Source organism: Aegilops tauschii, chromosome 6 (genome assembly GCF_002575655.3).
Source record: "Aegilops tauschii subsp. strangulata cultivar AL8/78 chromosome 6, Aet v6.0, whole genome shotgun sequence".
In the NCBI taxonomy this organism is placed as follows: Eukaryota; Viridiplantae; Streptophyta; class Magnoliopsida; order Poales; family Poaceae; genus Aegilops; species Aegilops tauschii.
The window spans coordinates 279,558,904-279,579,655 of NC_053040.3; the positions used below are offsets into that span (position 1 = coordinate 279,558,904).

At 48.1% G+C, this 20,752-nt stretch overlaps 2 protein-coding genes across 2 annotated transcripts; both read right to left on the reverse strand.

Moving 5' to 3' along the window:
* Positions 1-14,088: 14,088 nt before the first annotated feature.
* Positions 14,089-14,679, reverse strand: LOC141026022 (uncharacterized). Its single transcript, XM_073501970.1, has one exon. The coding sequence runs from the start codon at positions 14,677-14,679 to the stop codon at positions 14,089-14,091; it is 591 nt and encodes a 196-aa protein (XP_073358071.1).
* Positions 14,680-14,818: 139 nt separating this feature from the next.
* LOC141026023 (uncharacterized) lies at positions 14,819-16,000 on the reverse strand. Its single transcript, XM_073501971.1, has one exon. It carries the CDS (start codon positions 15,998-16,000, stop codon positions 14,819-14,821), a length of 1,182 nt encoding a protein of 393 aa, XP_073358072.1.
* Positions 16,001-20,752: the final 4,752 nt, after the last annotated feature.

Genomic DNA, 20,752 nt, shown 5'->3' on the forward strand with positions numbered 1-20,752 from the left:
TGCTAAAGTCGACCGCGTCCTCGCCCTCATCCTCATCCTCGTCCTCGGCGTCGCCCTCAAGGTTGTAGTACTCATAGTAGTGGCTGCGCCAGATCTCGCGTTGGTACTCCATCTCCGATTCCTCGATGGACAGACTCTTCTCTACCTTGACCTCGGCCACGCGCAACTCCTACTCCAGGCGCTCCTCGATCTCCGCCGCCTCCTGCATCTCCAGCTCCTGCTAGGTGATCTCATGAGGAAGCAAGCTCCATGGCCGCCGCCGCCTTTTCGGACGTGGGTTGCATGCTGGATTCCGAGGTGGCCTGGAATATCTTGGTGTGTGTGTCCTCAATCTTGGCGTGGATGGCCTCGACCTGGGCCAGGGTGACATCAACGGCATGGACGGCAACTCGAGCACTCTCGGCGTTTGCAGCCGCCGTCTTGGCTGCTGCTGCTGCCCTGTCGGCTGCCGCAGACGCCCTCTCGGCGGATGCGGCCGCACTTAATGCGGATGCGGCCGCACTCTCGGTGCAGGCGGCGGCGCTCGGGGAGGAGGTGACCATCGTACGGGCCATCACGAAGCGTTTCCACGGCGTCATCTTTGCAAGAAGGGGGTGCGGGAATGGGGATTGGGATTCATGGATTCGGGGATTGCCGGCACTGGAGCAGACGAGCCGGTGAAGCTTAAGGAGGAAGACTTAAATAGACCCAGAAATTTTCACCGCAAACGGTTCCTACAAAAAAATTGTGTGTGATGTTGTGGATATTTTTTATTAGCTGTGAAAGACAAATTTGGAGTAAAGTGGCAATGGATGGTGTTTTAAATGTACGAGAAAATTTGTAGTACTAATACAACTGTCATGTCAAATTTTGGAAAATTTCAGGGGTCATTTGACCTTTTAAGACATTTAAATGATTTTCTAGCCATTTAATGACCGTAATTCAAATTTGAACTACATGTACATGCAACAGCTAACCATGACGGTTTAAAAAGTCATATTTTCTGTACTCGTGTGCGATTTAATTCCATGTGCAGTAAATTGGAATGAATTTTCAAACATATTGGTCTAACGTCTATGACACAATTAAGCATGGAGTGCCATGGCATTTAAATTCCAAAAAAACAGAAACAGATGAAACCTTGCTTGATGTAATGTCATGCCACAAAAATGATGTGGTAAAAAATTTGGCATGTTTGATGAAAGTTTGGACACACACCCCTCACAAACCGAAGCAACTCACTAGAAGACTCATGGTTCTGAGAGGGAACAATGCATGTTTGATGACGAACGGAAGATAGCTTCCCCTTACAACCTTCAAATTTTTTCTACATTTAACGTGCACTAATACAACTATCGTGTGAAAATTTGGAAAATTTCAGGGGTCATTTGACCTTTTAAAGACATTTAAGTGGTTTCTAGCCATTCAATGACCGTAATTCAAATTTGAACTACATCTACATGCAATGGCTAAACATTGCGGTTTGAAAAATCATATTTATGTAATTGTGTGCGATTTAATTCCATGTGCAGTAAATTAGAAGGAATTTTTAAACATATTGGTCTCACGGCATGGACACATGCATGGAGTGCCATGGCATTTTTAATTCCAAAAAAGTAAGAAATGATCAAAAAAACATGAAACCTTGCTTGATGTAATGTCATGCCACCAAGATGATGTGGTAAAACAATTGGCCTGTTTCACGAAAGTTTGGACACACACCCCTCACAAACTGGAGCAACTCACTAGAAGGCTCATGGTTCCGAGAGGGAGCAATGCATGTTTGATGACGAACGGGAGATAGCTTCCTCTTACGACCTTCCATTTTTTCTACGTTTAACGTGCACTAATGCAACTATCATGTGAAAATTTGGAAAATTTCGGGGGTCATTTGACCTTTTAAAGTCATTTGAGTGATTTTCAAGCCATTTAATGACCGTAATTCAAATTTGAACTACATCTACATGCAACGTCTAACCATAACGGTTTGAAAAATCATATTTGTGTACTTGTGTGTGGGTTAATTCCATGTGCAGTAAATTAGGAGTTTTCAAACATATTGGTCTCACGGGATGGACACATGCATGGAGTGCCATGGCATTTTAATTCCAAAAAATTAAAAAATGATCAGAAAAACTTGAAACCTTGCTTGATGTAATGTCATGCCACCAAGATGATGTGGTAAAAAATGGGCCTGTTTGACAAAAGTTTGGACACACACCCCTCATAAACCGGAGCAACTCACTAGAAGGCTCGTGGTTCCGAGAGGGAACAATGCATGTTTGATGACGAACGGGAGATAGCTTCCTCTTACGGCCTTCAAATTTTTTTCTACGTTAAATGTGCACTAATACAACTGTCATGTGAAAATTTGGAAGACATTTAAGTGATTTTAAAGACATTTAAGTGATTTTCTAGCCAATTAATGACCGTAATTCAAATTTGAACTACATCTACATGCAATGACTAACCACAACAGTTTGAAAAATCATATTTGTACTTGTGTGTGAGTTAATTCCATGTGCAGTAAATTAGAAGGAATTTTCAAACATATTGGTCTGACGGCATGGACACATGCATGGAGTGCCATGGCATTTTTGAAGGAAATATGCCCTAGAGGCAATAATAAAGTTATTATTTATTTCCTTATACCATGATAAATGTTTATTATTCATGCTAGAATTGTATTAACCGGAAACATAATACATGTGTGAATACATAGACAAACAGAGTGTCACTAGTATGCCTCTACTTGACTAGCTCGTTAATCAAAGATGGTTATGTTTCCTAGCCATAGACATGAGTTGTCATTTGATTAACGGGATCACCTCATTAGGAGAATGACGTGATTGACTTGACCCATTCCATTAGCTTAGCACTCGATCGTTTAGTATGTTGATATTGCTTTCTTCATGACTTATACATGTTCCTATGACTATGAGATTATGCAACTCCCGTTTACCGGAGGAACACTTTGTGTGCTACCAAACGTCACAACGTAACTGGGTGATTATAAAGGTGCTCTACAGGTGCTTCCAAAGGTACTTGTTGGGTTGGCGTATTTCGAGATTAGGATTTGTCACTCCGATTGTCGGAGAGGTATCTCTGGGCCCACTCAGTAATGCACATCACTATAAGCCTTGCAAGCATTGTAACTAATGAGTTAGTTGCGGGATGATGTATTACGGAACGAGTAAAGAGACTTGCCGGTAACGAGATTGAACTAGGTATTGAGATACCGACGATCGAATCTCGGGCAAGTAACATACCGATGACAAAGGGAACAATGTATGTTGTTATGCGGTTTGACCGATAAAGATCTTCGTAGAATATGTGGGAGCCAATATGAGCATCCAGGTTCCGCTATTGGTTATTTACCGGAGAGGTGTCTCGGTCATGTCTACATAGTTCTCGAACCCGTAGGGTCCACACGCTTAAAGTTACGATGACAGTTATATTATGAGTTTATATGTTTTGATGTACCGAAGGTTGTTCGGAGTCCCGGATGTGATCACGGACATGACGAGGAGTCTCGAAATGGTCGAGACATAAAGATTGATATATTGGACGACTATATTCGGACACCGGAAGTGTTCCGGAGAAGTTTCGGATAAAACCGGAGTGCCGGAGGGGTTACCGGAACCCCCCGGGGAAGTATTGGGCCTTAGTGGGCCTTGAGGGGAGAGAGAGGGCAGCAGCCAGGAGGTGGCGCGCCCCCTCCCATGAGGAGTCCGAATTGGACTAGGGGAGGGGGCGCAGCCCCTCTTTCCCTCTCCCTCTCCCTCTCTTTCCTTCCCCCCTCTCTTCCTAGTTGGACTAGGAAAGGGGAGTCCTACTCCTACTAGGAGGAGGACTCCCCCCCTCTCCTTGGCGCGCCCAAAGGCAGCCGGCCTCCCCCTTGCTCCTTTATATACGGGGGCAGGGGGCACCTCTACAGACAATTGATATACGATATTTTAGCCGTGTGCGGTGCCCCCCTCCACCATATTACACCTCGATAATATCGTTGCGGAGCTTAGGCGAAGCCCTGCATCGGTAGAACATCATCATCGTCACCACGCCGTCGTGCTGACGAAACTCTCCCTCAACACTCGGCTGGATCGGAGTTCGAGGGACGTCATCGAGCTGAACGTGTGCTGAACTCGGAGGTGTCGTGCGTTCGGTACTTGATCGGTCGGATCATGAAGACGTACGACTACATCAACCGCGTTGTGATAACGCTTCCGCTTTCGGTCTACGAGGGTACGTGGACAACACTCTCCCCTCTCGTTGCTATGCATCACCATGTTCTTGCGTGTGCGTAGGAAATTTTTTGAAATTACTACGTTCCCCAACAGTTTTAATTCCAAAAAAATAAAAAATGATCAGAAAAACATGAAACCTTGCTTGATGTAATGTCATGCCACCAAGATGATGTGGTAAAAAAATTGGCCTGTTTGACGAAAGTTTGGAGACACACCCCCACAAACCGGAGCAACTCACTAGAAGGCTCGTTGTTCCGAGAGGGAACAATGCATGTTTGATGACGAACGGGAGATAGCTTCCTCTTATGACCTTCAAATTTTTTGTGTGTTTAACATGCACTAATACAACTGTCATGTGAAAATTTGGAAAATCAGGGGTCATTTGACCTTTTAAAGACATTTAAGTGATTTTCTAGCCATTTAATGACCCTAATTCAAATTTGAACTACATCTACATGCAACAGCTAACCATAACGGTTTGAAAAATCATGTTTGTGTACTTGTGTGCAAGTTAATTCCATGTGAAACATATTGGTCTCACGGCATGGACACACACTGGTACGTGTCCGTGCTATACAAACGGTTTTTAACCCCTTTTCGCGACTACATTTGGAACCATCTCCTAGTGAGTGACGGTGATAGGGGGGTCCTTCCCACACGACCCAGAAACCATCGGGGATAGGGAGCCTTGATGCATACAGTTGTCCCTACATAACCGTTTCTGATATCTCGAATATCTCAAACGCTTCATCCTTGCTACTCGTTTGTGCTCGCATTGCCATCGTAGTCGTAGTTTTGTGGTTTTACCTAAAAACAGGCAGATTCCAGGTACGGGAGTTTTCCAGGCACGTACCCAACTGGCTCTACGTTTAGGATGCCTGGCATATCACAAACAGTTCATGATTATAAACCGTGTACGGTATGTAGACAATCACACACTTTTAGTTTTCCTGCACCGTATATGATAGTGTCTGACATCACACACGCTTTGCAAACAGCAACTGTGTGCATTGTTACACACGTTTCCTCTCCGTGAACCATGTCGGATTATGATGTATATCGCACACGCTGTGCTTTATTAACCGTGTGCGCCGTAATGACCTGCACACGGTAATTTCGCCCTAATTTAATTGTTGCTATTTAAAATTGTACCTAATTTAAACTTGAAAGTAGGCTATAGCTTTATTCATATCCATCAGGTTCAAACAACCAATGCATTATTCAATTCACAGGTACATATGTTTAAGAATTACATAAGCACCAAATAAAGAATGATGAACCAGGGCTCTATACTTGTACTATTACAGATGGTAAAGAAAGATGCGACAGACATTCTGGTTGCTGAACAAGGTGAAGCGGAATGGCCCTATTGTGCTCTCCTGGATGTAGAAGGCATGCAGGACTCTAGTCCAACCCCTTGTGATGGCCGGCCGCCAATCATGTAGTTTGAGAGGTAATCTTGAGTAAACTGCTTCAGGATCCACTGCAAAAGAAAAAAGATTCAGACATTGTCATCTAACACAACTCATTACAGGCAGTAAAAAGAAGGCTATAGGGTTCTTACTTACCATCCCGAGTTCACTGTTGTCTTGCATAAAGTGTAAACAAATAGTTTGATTGATGTCTTTTGACCCCTTTTAAAAACAATCTTTATCAGTTTCCTCACTTGATGCTGGTTCATGAATAACTCATTGCCCCATACGCAGAAAGGGTCAAAGTGAGGATCTTTGGCAATGATATATGTACCTAAAAGCACCAAGTTAATATTAGAAGCTAAAAAACAATTGAAAAATGATGTAGTACAACACTCCCTCCATCCCATTATATAAGATTTTATTACATGTATATCTAGACATCATCAGAACACTAAGGTAACACTCTTCCTTGTTGCTATGTAGCCTGGGATTGCATATTTAGTCATTCGGTACAATGCATGTTGCTATGTAGCCTCAGATATATTAAATATGGCCCTAGTTAACCTACTGATAAATGGGTTACAGATATATTCAGTGAAATGTCCGATTCGACGATTAATCCCTTATCAGCCCCAGGCTATACGGTACCAGCTACCGATATCCTGAACAGTGAGTACATATAAGCAATGCGATGAAACTAACCTCGATGGAAAACAACACTGTTCTCAATATTGTCTTGTATGAGTACATATAAAGGCATGTTAAGCACAACAGGCTAAACATCAACCAAATATATCCATGGTAGACAACATAATCTACAAATGCTAGCTTCAGTGTGCAGGCTTAAGCACGCTAGTTAAGCAAAACAAGAAGTGGAAAGGTGTGTTAACTGCATCAGGCATAACATTTAAAAACAAGCAAATAGTCATTCAAACTGGTATTGTGCAGGTCTAAAGTACACTAGTTATTGTTAAAAAAACAGAAGGCATGTTAACTGCAATATCCTTACCAACAACCAAATATTGTAATTCATAGTGGTATTGTTGAAACTGTTATTGATGAAACTGAACTGCATGGCGAATAGTTGCATATATAGAGCATCACATTGTGAAGAACTGAAATAAACAAGTCCTAAGGCCATCTCTAGCCGATCCTTTAAAATTAAAGGACTAAAACCCTTAGTGGATATATATATGTATACTCCAGCAATTTTTGGTCTTTTCTAGTCGATCCCCTAAACTTAACGTTGTAAGCTTCAATTTGATCAAGTTCAAAGCAGGTTCAACCAAAAGTAGCATGCATTCAAACATAAACATAGATAGTTTTGCATAACCGAACATAAAACATAAATTTAAACTAAGCTAAACTACTTTCGGTCGAAGTAGAGGTCGAGCCAATCCTTCCTCGTCATGTACGGTGTACCGCGAGCCGGGCCCGGGCCGATGTCGTCGTCGTTTGACACAAGAAAAAAAATCTTATGGGCTCTCCGGGAGAAGGGACGAGAAGGGGTGTGCATTTCTCTCATGCGCCGGGGAAAAAGAAAAATGCGAGCGTGCCAGTGTACCGTAGTACACAAAGAAAAGTGATAGGGGAAACAAGTATTTCATTTATCTCTTTGTATGAACAAAATTACAAGATCCCGTAAAAAATGGTTGCGCTCCATGGCCTACTAGCGCGGCCTGCCTGACTATGGCGACGTGCGGTCTCCTGGTTCCCGGGGCCTTGAAAAGCTCCCGGTTAATTACTCTCGCGGGTTGCTCCGCGAGATACCTCCGATTAAGCCATGTGGTCGTCTTCGTCGTCTTCGCTTCGCGTTCTCCATGCATGATGATGATGGTGTGAGTGTATGGTGTGGGCGGCGGCAAAGCCCGTGTCCTCGTCGGTACACGTGCCGCTCAAAACATGGCTTTGTGTTGTCCACGTTCGCCCTCGCCGTCGCGCCTCGTCGGTCTTGACAGTGTTGATGTAGTCGGTGTTGAAGTTGCATGGGTCCTGCTCTGCTTGGACTTCTTGACGATGTAGCGGCTTCGTCGGGTATGCAAGGGGTTGCCTCGCGGGAGTGTTCTTATGGAGACCAGCGTCGGTGTAAAACCAACGCTCGCTCATATCGGCAATACCGGTGTGGTTAGCACCTCGTCTCGGTTGGACGCCGAGTTTACGGCGGTCCGCCAAGGAAAAGGATGCCACCTCACATGGCCATAGAAATGGGACCTGTACACCGGCGACGCTGTGGACCTATACGCCGGAAGCTGTTCACCAATGACCTGTGCGCCGTGATAGGTGTGTCTCACTTGATTGAATGCCAAGTCTATGGCAGTCCGTTTTGTCAAGGACGCCACCCGGCAAACTCGTGAAGAGATGTTGTAGAGGTTTCATTGCCTTGGGTGGGTGCTACACCGAAAGGGGACCCATACGCCGGGGACGCCATGGACCTGTACATTGAGTCCTATACGTTGAGGACCTGTCCGCCATGGTGGGTGCCTCGTCTCGGCTAAACGCCGTATTCGGTGGTTTACCGAGACAAGTAGCACGCCGAGACCTGTACGCCAAGGACCTGTTCGCGATGGTGGGTGTGCTTTCATAGGTGGGACTGGTCTCGGGCTGCATCGTCGTGAGCACCGGTTCCGCCACATCGTCTCCTCCAAGAAGCAAGGCACGAGACCTGTCCGGGGCGCCATGGACCTGTCCACCGTGATCGTAACGCCATGGACCTGTGCACCGGAGAGACCTGTTCGTCATGGACTTGTCTCGGGCTACGTCGTCGCGAGCTCCGGCTCCGCCATGTCGTCTCCTCTGGGAAGCAAGACGCGAGACCTGTTTGGGGCACCATGGACCTGTGCACCAGTGACCTGTTCGCCGAGGACCGGTGCATCGGAGTCTGTACACCGTGATTGGAACATCATGGACCTGTTCATCGAGACCTGTTCGCCATGATCTGTGCGTCATGACCTGTTCATCGAGGCCAGGTAGGCCGCCGTGGTGGAGCACCGGGGCTAGCGGTTGGGCTGCGTCATTGGCGAGCTCCGGCTGCTCCTGGGTCATCTTCAACCAAGAACACGACGCTTGAAGACGAAGAACTTGACATAGACAAAGTCTGACGGTGTCGGTGTAGACTCCTGGTCCGGTGAAATCGCCTCCGGCGACAACGGCGGGATCGGGTACGTACTCTCCGTGTATAGTGCATGCATGCTGGATGTGAGGGAGAAACAGAAGAAAGAAAAATTAGAAAATCATCTCACCATAGGGGAACGTGAGCTTCATGTTCATGTTGCTGCCGCCGGGGTTCCTTGCACTTGTACAAGCCGGCCGGATGGATGCGTGAGGTGATGTTGCGGCCGCGTGGGTTCTGGGCGTGCGTGAGTTCTCCTTTCGCGTGAGTTGTGTTCTTCTGGGTGCCAAAGTCCTTGGTATTTATAGGGAGGAGTCAAACCCTCTGGGTCGCACGTCGGCGCAAACCTTCCGATATTTGGGGTTTCCATCTTAAAACTTGCCTTTCTATGCCATCGTTCTTCTTGCCCTGCACGGCTGCAACACAAATCATAACATACCTAGCTAGCTAGCTCCAGACCGAACGTGTGATTCTTCGGGAGATCAAAACATGCCATGTCCATGTATACCTGTTTAATAACACCAAAGGAAAATAACACGTAAAACCCATACATGTATCCAAACTAGCGTTTGTATTGGTTCAGCTATAGACAAAAAGGCAAGTTAACCAAGTATTGTACGGGTGTTCGGGTATACGTACACCGGTAAGCTTGCCGGCCGGCCGAGATACCCGAATACGTATATACGTATCAAGTCTAAGCAAAGCTAGCCACGTACATGCAAACCTTCTTTTTCTTGAACATGCATGCATAAGGTAAGTGCATATGATAAAAAAATCTCACGTATAATACTCTTTTTGCCGATGAATAATGAGTCGCCCTCGGACATCTTCCTACAAGGCAAGTTCAGCTTCCAATTTTTATACAAGGAAGCTACATCTTCGTAGACCAAAGCTCCCGGTCGATGCTATTTCTTGACGCATCCGACCAGGGCTCTCGCACGGATCTTGCCATGTAAACATCCTATGAGCTCCTTTAAAGATGAGACCCTGGGCAGCGTCTCAAAGCACACAAATTCGTCCATTGTCGACGACACGTCCTATTGGAAGACAAACAAAAGGTACAATTTCGTTACCTATCCACAAGCCAATGCATTGCTTTACGTATGCACGTCTTGAATATATGCAAGCAAAACATGTGTTTCTTGGTCTCCTACTAATTTTGTATTTGTTGTCTTCCCCCGTGTCATCAGGATACCATGGGAAAGAGGTCTGGATGGAGTCGAGATGCTGACGGCTCGACGAGTGGTACTAAGAAAAGCAAAGGTGACTCGACTCCTCCCCCGCCGCCGAGCAGGTCGGAAGGTAGCTCTAGCGGTGTGGAGTATACGCGCTTGACGCCTCCGTTGCCGAGTGTACCATGGTCTTCGCGACATCAACCTAGCCGCAACTCCAAAAATTCTAACAGGACGGTCCTCTCCCTTGACGCTGATGCTCCGCCACTAGGGACCCTGGAGGTAAAGAAAATAGTAATAATACTAGTAACAAATAAAACTTGTATGAATGTATTTCTTCCTTTAATCCCGTGTATATCCTGTGTGCATGCAGGACAAGCTCGAAGATGTGTTGTCGCACGTGCCTATGAGTCGCGGCGTGGAGCGACTCCTAAACGAGGTGATGGAAGGCATGGACCAAGACGATCTGGTCACCAAATCGGCACCTCCAGCTGGGTCTAGTTCGGCGGCGAAACACACATCACCATCAGCAAGTGATGCAGCTGCGAATTCTTCAACTGTGGCAGGGAACGATCTCATTGCCAAATCCACCTTCCTGGTGACAAAACCTGCTTCTCTAGCAACATCAACCGGGACCACTGAAGCAAACAAAAAAGGGTCACCAGGAGCTAACAACAACAAAGACGATGGCGTGACTGTGAATAGGCCAAGGTCGTCTGCTTTTGGTACGTGTATACTATCCCAGCCCTCTTGCATATTATTTCTATCTTTTTTTATATGCTTTCTTGACTCTCTTTTTTCAGATGTCACAAACAAGTCAACTAAATTAGAAGGCTTCTACTCCCCTGAAGCAAAGGAGCTCCAGGCAATACTTGAGAGACACCAGAACATCCTTGCCGGAGAAAGTACTCTACTGGAGAAGCTCAAAGTCCCTCTAGCTAACAACATCTCGACACCAAGCCTTGTCCTCCCACCCGGAACAGCAGCAAAGTATATCTCGATAGGACTCAAAGATGTACAAGAGGCACTAAGGGAGCAGCCGATCAATGAGGAGCTAACCATAACTAGAATAGAGTCTGTGATAAGTATGTGGAAGATCCCGTATGCAAACGAGGTCCCGCCAGACCTTGAGATTCTGATTCGCCACCTTGAAGCAGTGGTGGCTCGTCTGAAAGGGTGGTCTCACCACTTCCCACACATCGGCACCCGCGCCGGCGCAAGTGTCATCTCTGCTGGAGAAGCTCGATGCAGCTCATGCGGGGATCACTCAAGGACTTCGCCGCCTTGAGAAGGAAGGGCCCCGCCTAGAGGGACACCTTGCCAACCTTGCCTCCATCTGCAACAGACAAAAGAAGTTGGCTGAAGAACATCGAACGCTTGCCAACAAACATCAACAGCTTGCCGAGGAGTACAAGCCCTCTGCCAGAAGGAAACCGAGATGGCGGCACTAGCTGAAAAGCGCACAGGTGTCCTAGCTGACATGATGACTTCTAGCTCCCGCCATCTTGAAGCTCACGAGGATGCCATTCGGACTTCTTCGAAGGTGGCCGAGTCATATGAAAGACACCGTGCAGAGGCCACTGCCTTCCTGGCCGTCGGGGGAAAACTTCCGGAGATCGCTACAGTCCTCGCGTACAAAGCTCCTGAGTGAGGGAGCGGACTAGAGATCATGGTCTGCTCTGCAAAAGCTGCACTTAGTTCAAAAAGATTTTTTTGTATCTTAGTTAAATATAAACTGTCCTAGCTCGTCCAAAACAAAGATTGCTTAGTCCCAATGAATTTTTGTATGATCGATCAATAAAATGATGGCTTTTGTGATATATGTCTTTTTAACTTTTACTCGCCGGGTCCATCGTTGCGGCCACCACGTATAACCGAGGTATATATCTCCGTTGTACATATTGCCGCCTTTATGCATGCATGTATGTGCGTAGGCAGCCAGGCACATATGTGTACGTGTTACATTGTCAAACTTGCCTCTGTATAGTCTGCACTATGATTTCATGCATGCATGTGCATATACCAGTACGTGCGTGCATGTGCCATGCAATGGTATTTTGCCTTTGCATCAAAACTTCTCTTTGTACGTATAGCCTGCGTAAAAAATTCATCAATAAAAGGAAATTATTATTTTATGCAATAGTGTACAAAAACCCCTCGAACAAATGCCCCCTCGTCGAGTTGAGCTTGAGTGCGAAGCAAATCAAGCTTGACTCGACGAATATTTCTCCTGGATTGATTCGGTGCACCAACATGTGTGAAACCTGAAGAACCGAAGAAGAATCGACCCTCTCTGTGACGCCATGCAAGCGGTTCCAAAGGTGATAGTGTAGTAACAGTGTAAATTGGTGTAGGCATGTCCATCTACACTTGCATTCTTTTAAGGAGCTCGTTGGATCGTATAATGGGCACGATGCCAGTCAACGAAAGCAACCCTATTCCGTCTTCATTCCATGGCGAAACATCATGCCTTATCCTGAAAACAAAAAGATTTTTTTTACCAATCTCATCACGACCGTCTAGCTGCTACGGTGCCAGCCGACTTGACTAGAGGGTTTCACAGATTCACGCTGGCCGCACTGGCGTGTTGCACTGCTCCCGTGATCTCCTTGTGTTGATGTAGGCGAGGCATTGGTAGACCGTCGATAGCTCCCCTTCGTTGAGCGAACCGTCACACCATCCATGGTGTGACAATTCTGGTGGTGCGCCGGGACGCCATCGGCCTTGCGGATAACTGAGGGGTTGACGTTGCCCCCATGCTTCATTCTTGTTTGGGACGGGGTTGCGGAGATGAATCTGCTCCACCTTCGTGAGCGTAGGCGTGGTCTTCTGGCGCCCATCGTGCGTGTCGGTGTAGACCATTGGTTGTCGGGTTGTTATCGATGTTGTCAGGGACGCATGGGTATTGCTACACCCAAACACCCAAGACGTAGTTCGATGTATAGTGGTTGTTGTCTGAATGCCATCGACGATGACGGGGAGTGTCTCTCCGTGGCTGCAAAAGATGTTGGAGGAGCACAACTAGGAACACCAAACGAAAACAGGCGACAAAGAGAGGGGGGAAAAGTTTGTGAGTTTTAAAATGTTGGCTTTCCCATTATACACCAACTATAGGCGTGATATCCGAGAAGGCTACCGAAGGACTTGTCATTGGGAACCATAGAAAGACCTTGACGATTGCAACTCAACAACTTAAATAAGCTTCGGTGTACGGGTATGAAGACGCCGTGTTTTGGGATGCTTCCGAGAGGCAACGGAAATTCATACTCTAGCCCATCATCATACTGAGGACCCCCACAGCTCAACATGCCCCCTGCACACGCCCCATGAACCCAGAGACTTGGGTGTGATAAGTTCAGGGTAAATGGTTTTGGGACAACTGCTTGGGACCGCTTGATTGCTTCTTGGACTGTTGGGATTTTCTTTCTTGAATTTGCTTCTTGGACTTTCGGAATTTCATCTTGATTGCTCACGCGGATGATTGATTGGCCGCGGACTTCATGGACTTGTTTTGACATTCGGCTCGAACTTCTTGACGACTCTTCTTCCGAGATTTCTTGGGGACCCACCTTAGGAACTTGGAAGGGAACTGTTCACCTCTATGGACTAGGAAAAACCCTCTAGCATTTTATCTGGGTCTTCTGGTGGCGCACCCCAGGGTTGCCATGTGACAACACACCAAACCAACTTGCGTTGGGTCAGGCAGCCCTACATGATCTTTTCCTATGGTCTTCCCTAGGGTGCGAGCCTCTGTGAACACGAGGCATGCCAGGAAACATGAAGAGCGCGGGGTTTCAATACTCAGAAGTGCCCAAGTAATCATCTCCGCTGCCTCCGGAAGCATACACCTGGTACGTGTCGTGATTTGTGGGTGTAGGAGCCGCTCCACCTGCAAATCGACACATTGTGCCGCCCTCCAACAAGTCCTAGGGTAGCCGAAACTTCAATCAACAGCGTAGTGCAATAGGGGGAAGCCATTTTTTTTGTTGGACTTAGTCCGTAAAAATTGGGGAAAACTAGATATATCCACGAAATGCTAAGGAGAATGCATCATGGATCCGAAAGCCCACAGAAAAAGTTTCCCCAATGAAAATCCGAAATGCAACAAAAGAGGCAAAATTTTAAGAAAAATATTTTTTTACGAACCTTCCGTTGATTGGGGGCATAGGTCAGACTCCTTGGGAATCGATCAGCTGGTATGCTCCCCCATCGTAGACTTGCTCAATGACGTATGGCCCTTCCCACTTTGGCTCAAACTTGCCCTTTGTCCTGTGCGTCACGACGATGGGCCGCCTGAGCACGAGGACCAACTCGCCTTTTCGGAAGACGCGTTGCTTGATGAGCTTGTCGTAAGCTCTCACCATATTCTGGCGGTAAAGCTCCAGGTTCTGTAGGGCTTTAAGTCGCCCCTCTTCAAGGGCGTCGAGTTCCTGAAACCGCAGTTGTACCTGTTCGTCTTGGGTGATCTCATCTTGGATAGCCACCCTCAAAGAGGGTAGCTGGACCTCCAGTGGTAGGACTGCCTCACTCCCGTAAACGAGAGAAAACGGAGTCGCCTGTGTTGGGGTACGGACTGTGACGCGGTACACCCATAAGGACTCGAAGAGACGGTCATGCCAGTCTCTCCTATTCCTTGTCACCGTCTTCTTGAGTATCTTGCCAAGCGTCTTGTTGAAAGCCTCGATCGCACCATTAGCTTGAGGGTAGTAGCCGGTGGAGTAGTTCCACTTGATATTGTACTTCTCCGTGAACCTATACATCTTGTTTTGACTTGAAGGCCTTGCCGTTGTCGGAGGTGATCCGATGGGGTATCCCAAAGCGATATATGATGTTTCGCTCTAGGAAGTTGATGACGTTGTCACTCTTCACTTCTCGTAACGGGACAACTTCCGCCCACTTCTAGAAGTAGTCTGTCGCGGCGAGGATGAAGCGATGCCCCCTGGAAGATGGAGGGTCGATAGGGCCGATGACGTCGATTCCCCAGGAATCGAATGGCCAATAGGGAATGGTAGGGTGAAGAGGGACTGGCGGCCTGTGCTTGAAATCACCATGAACTTGACAATTGTGGCATGATCTAGCCACCCGAAGGCAGTCTGACATAATGCTGGGACAGTAGTATCCTGCTAGACGTATACTATGATACATCTTGGCCCCTCCTTGGTGCCCGCCACAGACTCCATGATGCATCTCCTGTAGGATATTATCGGCTTCACTTCGGTTGACGCATCGAAGTAGGACCTCCTGCCCATGCGAACGCCTATATAGGACACCTGCTTCAAAAAGGTAGAAAGGAAGTCGTTGTTGTAGTTGGCGCCTCGTGACAGGGTCGTCGGGGAGACTCCCATGCTTGAAGTAGTCGAGGAATGGTTGCAGCCACTCGCCCTCCTCTACGGCATTTGTCATGACGGTATTGACTTCGTACTCCGCCGGGATGAGCTCCAAGACAGCCGGGAGTAGCCACCTTTCTTCCACGTTCACCTGCATTGTTTTATCTTCAGGAAGCACCAACGCCGCTGCTAGTTTCGCCAAGGCATCGGCATGTGCATTCCTACTTCGCGGGACATGGAGCACTTCAACATGTTGAAAATTTTCCATTAGATTCCGGGCCGCGGAATAGTACGGCACCAGTTCAGGCTTGCGAGCCTCATAGATGTCGTTGACTTGACGAATGATGAGTTGAGAGTCTACATAAGCCCGCAAGGAACGAACCTCCATGGAGAGCGCCAAGAGGAGGCCGAAGATGAGCGCCTCATACTCTGCTTCGTTGTTGGAGCATTCTTCTTTGAGGAGGGAGAATGAGTGATACATCACCCCTCCTTGTGGCGTCTTGGACACCAATCCTGCACTGGCTCTTCGTCTTGGGGTACCATCGGAGTCGGCGTCCATGCGGGAGGCACCGTCAAAGTAAAGTTCCCACGACGCGTCGACGTTGACATTGAAAACCTCCTCGTCAGGGAGGTCCGTGACAAGAGGTGAGTCATCTGGAATTGGGTGCGCTACGAGAAACTCCGCCAAGGCTTGACCCTTGATTGCTTTTTGAGGCACAAAGGTGATGTCAAACTCCATCAGATAAGTGCCCATTTTCCAAGTCGCCCCATGAGCGTGGGCTGACTTAAAACGTACCTCACGGGGTCCGCTCTTGCGACGAGCTGGACTTCATGCTTCAACGTGTAGTGCCTGAGCTTCTTCAAAGCAAAGATTAGGGCCAAGCACAACTTCTCTATAGCAGAGTAGTTTCGCTCAGCCCCCACCATGGTGCGGCTCAAGTAATAACACGCCACCTCCTTCCCTTCATCATTGTTTTGGCGAACAAAGCGCCTATCGAAGTAGGCTGCGCTACAATGTATAGGATGAGCGGGCGCCCCTTTATGGGAGCAGCCAAGACAGGTGGATTAAGGAGGTACCTTTTGATTTCATCGAATCCGCGTTGGCATCCTTCATCCCACACGAATGGAGCTCCTTTCTTCATGAGGCTCGAGAAAGGCTGGATGCGTCCGGAGAGGTTGGAGATGAAGCGCCGGATGTACACTAGCTTCGCTTGCAATGACCTCAACTCTTTGAGATCTTGAGGCGGCGGCATGTCGAGGATGGCCTTGATCTTCTTAGGCTCGATCTCTATGCCTCGGTGACGAACAACAAAGCCGAGGAAGAGGCCTGACTGAACAGCAAAGGCACACTTCATCGGGTTCATCTTGAGTTGATGTTGACGTAGCCGCTCAAAGACAACTCGAAGATCCTCCTGATGATGCTTGCGATCCTTGGTTTTGACTACCATGTCATCAATATAGCATTCCACCGAATGGTGGATTAAATCACCAAGAACACATGTCATGGCGCGCTGGTAAGTTGCACCATCATTCTTCAGTCCGAATGGCATGACGGTGTAGTAGAAATGTGACGCCCGGGTAATTAAGCTACAGCAACCCTCTGCTAATGATGCCATGTCACTTTGATTATTGTTGATAATCTCGCGTCAGTTCGAAACCGATTCAAATTCAAATTCAAAATCAAGCAAACAATAAAAAATTTCAAATATTAAAACTAAAATGTTCGGAGTGAGCCAAATAATGCATAGGTAATTGTGGTGGAGAAACCACACCTTTATAAAATGTTTAAACACCCTAAAATGAATAAAATAGTAGCAATAATAATTATTTAAATGCTTTTAAAATGATAAACAATTTCAAAACTATTTTATTTCAGTGCTAAGTTGTTTGTGGCTGTGGCATAATTTGTAACATCTATTTGGGTGCCACTTTAGTATTTTACCAAAACTAAAAATAAAAGAAAACTAAAAAGAAACAAAAGAGAAATAAAAACAGAAACCCCCCTGGCCAACTGGGCCACAACCCAGCCGGCCGGCCCACCGGCCCAACTGCGCCCCTGGCCTATATGGCCTGCCGACGCTCAAACCCTAGCCTCTCCCCTCCCCGATCCCCTCTCACTCCCCATCGCCCCTGGATCTGGACGGCGCCCATCCCGTCGCCTCGCACGATTCCCCCACTCCTCCCGCACGAACCCCCCCCCCACTCCTCGCTCTCTTCCCCCCCTCGATCTGGATCGAGACGGGGGGGCTCGCTCTTCGCTCGGTGCCGAAGCCTCTCGTCGGCGCCGCCCCAAGACCACCCCGACGCCGTGCCGCCTCCCCGACGACCTGCCTCCTCAACGCACGTCGTCCCCGTCCCCCACCTCGCGCCCCGTTGCCATGTACCCTACGGCCCCGATGTGAGCGCCTCCCCATGCTCCCTCTCCTCCTCCTCCCCCTGCCCTGTTGGACATCGTGGCCCGGCCAAGCCCTGGCCGTGCGCGCGCACGTGCTCGCGCACCACCCCCCCCCCCCCCCCCCCGCTCACGCCCGGCGCATCCCACGGGCACCCCGCCCGACGCTCCCTGGCCTCCACGCCCAACCCGCGCCCTCACGCCGCCACGCCCTCTTCCACGCCCGCGGCGCAGCCCCGCCGTTCGCCTCGCTCGTCTTCGCAACTGGCCACCGCGGTTGGCCCCCCCAGGCCCTGGGCGTGCACCCGACGCCTGCGCCTCAATCTGCGCCCTCCTGGCCACCTGCTGCCGCTGCTCGCTCGTCCTCGCCGGTGTTGCACGCCGCGCCAGTGGCTCCGCGCGTTAGCGTCGGCGGCGCCCCTCTGCCCGCAGCGCCCGTTTGGGCTACGCCCACACCCGTTAGCCCACACCCACTATGGCCCTCCACGCAAATGACAGTGGGCCCCCACGCCCAGAACGTTTTTAGAAATAATAATAATAATAAATTTAATTAATTAATTAATTAACTAAATTAATTAAGTTAATTAATCCTATTTAATTAATCTAATTAACCTGTTAGTTTAATTAAACAGTAATTAGTTTAACCTAAACCCTAATTAACCTAACAATGTATGACAGGTGGGTCCCACTGGGCCCACACGTCAGTTTGACCAGTGAACACCTCTGTTGACTGCTGACGTCATGATGACATCAGCAAACACTATTCTGGATAATGTTGAATTAAATTAATTAAATAAATTCTAAAAATGATTTAAAACTTTAGAAAATCATATAAAATAAACCGTAGCTCAGATGAAAATACTTTCTACATGAAAGTTGCTCAGAACGACGAGACGAATCCGGTTACGCAGCCCGTTCATCCGCCACACACCGCTAGCATATCAAACATGCAACTTTCCCCCTCTGGTACCTCTGCCCGAAAACGCGAAACACCGGGGATACTTTCCCGGATGTTTTCCCCCTTCGCCAGTATCACCTACTACCGTGATTGGGCACACCTAGCATCACGCTTTGTCATGTCATGCATCGTCATGCATTTGTTTGCATTGTATTTATTGTTTCTTCCCCCTCTTCTCTCGCTAGACACCGAGACCGACGCCGCTGCTACCCAGTAGGACTACGGTGTTTACGACCCCTCCTTCTCGGCTGAGCTTCCAGGCAAGCCCCCCCCCCTTGATCACCAAATATCGCCTATTCTTCTCTATACTACTTGCATTAGAAGAGTGTAGCATGTTACTGCTTTCGGTTAATCCTATTCTGCTGCATAGCCTGTCATTCTTGCTACAGTTGTTACCCTTACCTGCTATCCAATTGCTTAGTATAGGATGCTAGTGTTCCATCAGTGGCCCTACACTCTTGTCCATCTGCCATGCTATACTACTGGGCCGTGATCACTTCGGGAGGTGATCACGGGTATATACTATATACTTTATATACATGACACATGTGGTGACTAAAGTTGGGTCAGCTCGCTGAGTACCCGCAAGTGATTCTGATGAGGGGGCTGAAAGGACAGGTGGCTCCATCCCGGTAGAGGTGGGCCTGGGTTCCTGACGGCCCCCGACTGTTACTTTGTGGCGGAGCGACAGGGCAGGTTGAGACCACCTAGGAGAGAGGTGGGCCTGGCCCTGGTCGGCGTCCGCAGATACATAAAAATAACACGCTTAACGAGTTCTTGGTATTTGATCTGAGTCTGGCCATTTGGTCTATACGCACTAACCAACTACGTGGGAAAGTTATGGGCACTCGACGTCGTGGTATCAGCCGAAGCCTTCGTGACGTCAGCGACTGAGCGGCGCGCGCCGGATTGGAACGTAAGCCTGCTCTTGTATTAAGGGGGCTAGTTCTGTTTCCGGCCGCGTACGCAACGTGCAGGTGTGCAATGGGCGATGGGCCCAGACCCCTGCGCCATAGGATTTAGACCGGCGTGTTGACCTCTCTGTTGTGCCTAGGTAGGGCTACGATGTGTTGATCTTTCGAGGCCGGGCATGACCCAGGAAAGTGTGTCCGGCCAAAGGGGATCGAGCGTGTTGGGTTATGTGGTGCACCCCTGCAGGGAAGTTTATCTATTCGAATAGCCGTGTCCCTCGGTAAAAGGATGACCCGGAGTTGTACCTTGACCTTATGACAACTAGAACCGGATACTTAATAAAACACACCCTTCCAAGTGCCAGATATAACCCGGTGATCGCTCTCTAACAGGGCGATGAGGAGGGGATCGCCGGGTAGGTTTATGCTATGCAATGCTACTTGGTGAACTTACCATCCACTCTCTTCTACATGCTACAAGATGGAGGTGGCCCGAAGCATAGTCTTCGACAGGATTAGCTATCCCCCTCTTATTCTGGCATTCTGCAGTTCAGTCCACCGATATGGCCCTTTACACATATACCCATGCATATGTAGTGTAGCTCCTTGCTTGCGAGTACTTTGGATGAGTACTCACGGTTGCTTTTCTCCCTCTTTTCCCCCTTTCCTTTCTACCTGGTTGTCGCAACCAGATGCTGGAGCCCAGGAGCCAGCTTGTATTCGAGCCCTCGAGGCCCCTGGCTTGTATTAAGATGCTTGTATGACTTATTTATGTTGTAGAGTTGTGTTGTGATATCTTCCCGTGAGTCCCTGATCTTGATCATACACATTTGCGTGCATGATTAGTGTACGATTGAATCGGGGACGTCACAAGTTGGTATCAGAGCCGACTGCCTATAGGAATCCCCTTCCACACTCCTTGGCTGAAGTCGAGTCTAGTCAATTGCCAAACTTTTACTAACATGGCTGTGTGGCTTACGGGCCCATGTCACCATTGGGTGGTATTAGAATCTTTTACTCCTCGTCTATACTCTGGGACTCTGATCTCTCTTCTATTCAGGTTAAATGGTTTTGCTAACTCTAACTCTAGGTTCTCGTGACTATTTCTCCCGGAGAGCCCTCATTCTGGAAGATCACCTGCTTCGTCAGAAGATTCTGAGGATATCCCTCGATATTTTCCCGAGACCCTTGTGCACATCGCCTTTGCAATTCACTGTCACCAATATATCCCTATAGATATCTGCA

Coding starts and splice junctions, on each gene's coding strand:
- LOC141026022 (XM_073501970.1), bottom strand. CDS start 14,679: ATGTATAGGTTCACGGAGAAGTACAATATCAAGTGGAACTACTCCACC.
- LOC141026023 (XM_073501971.1), bottom strand. CDS start 16,000: ATGGGCACTTATCTGATGGAGTTTGACATCACCTTTGTGCCTCAAAAA.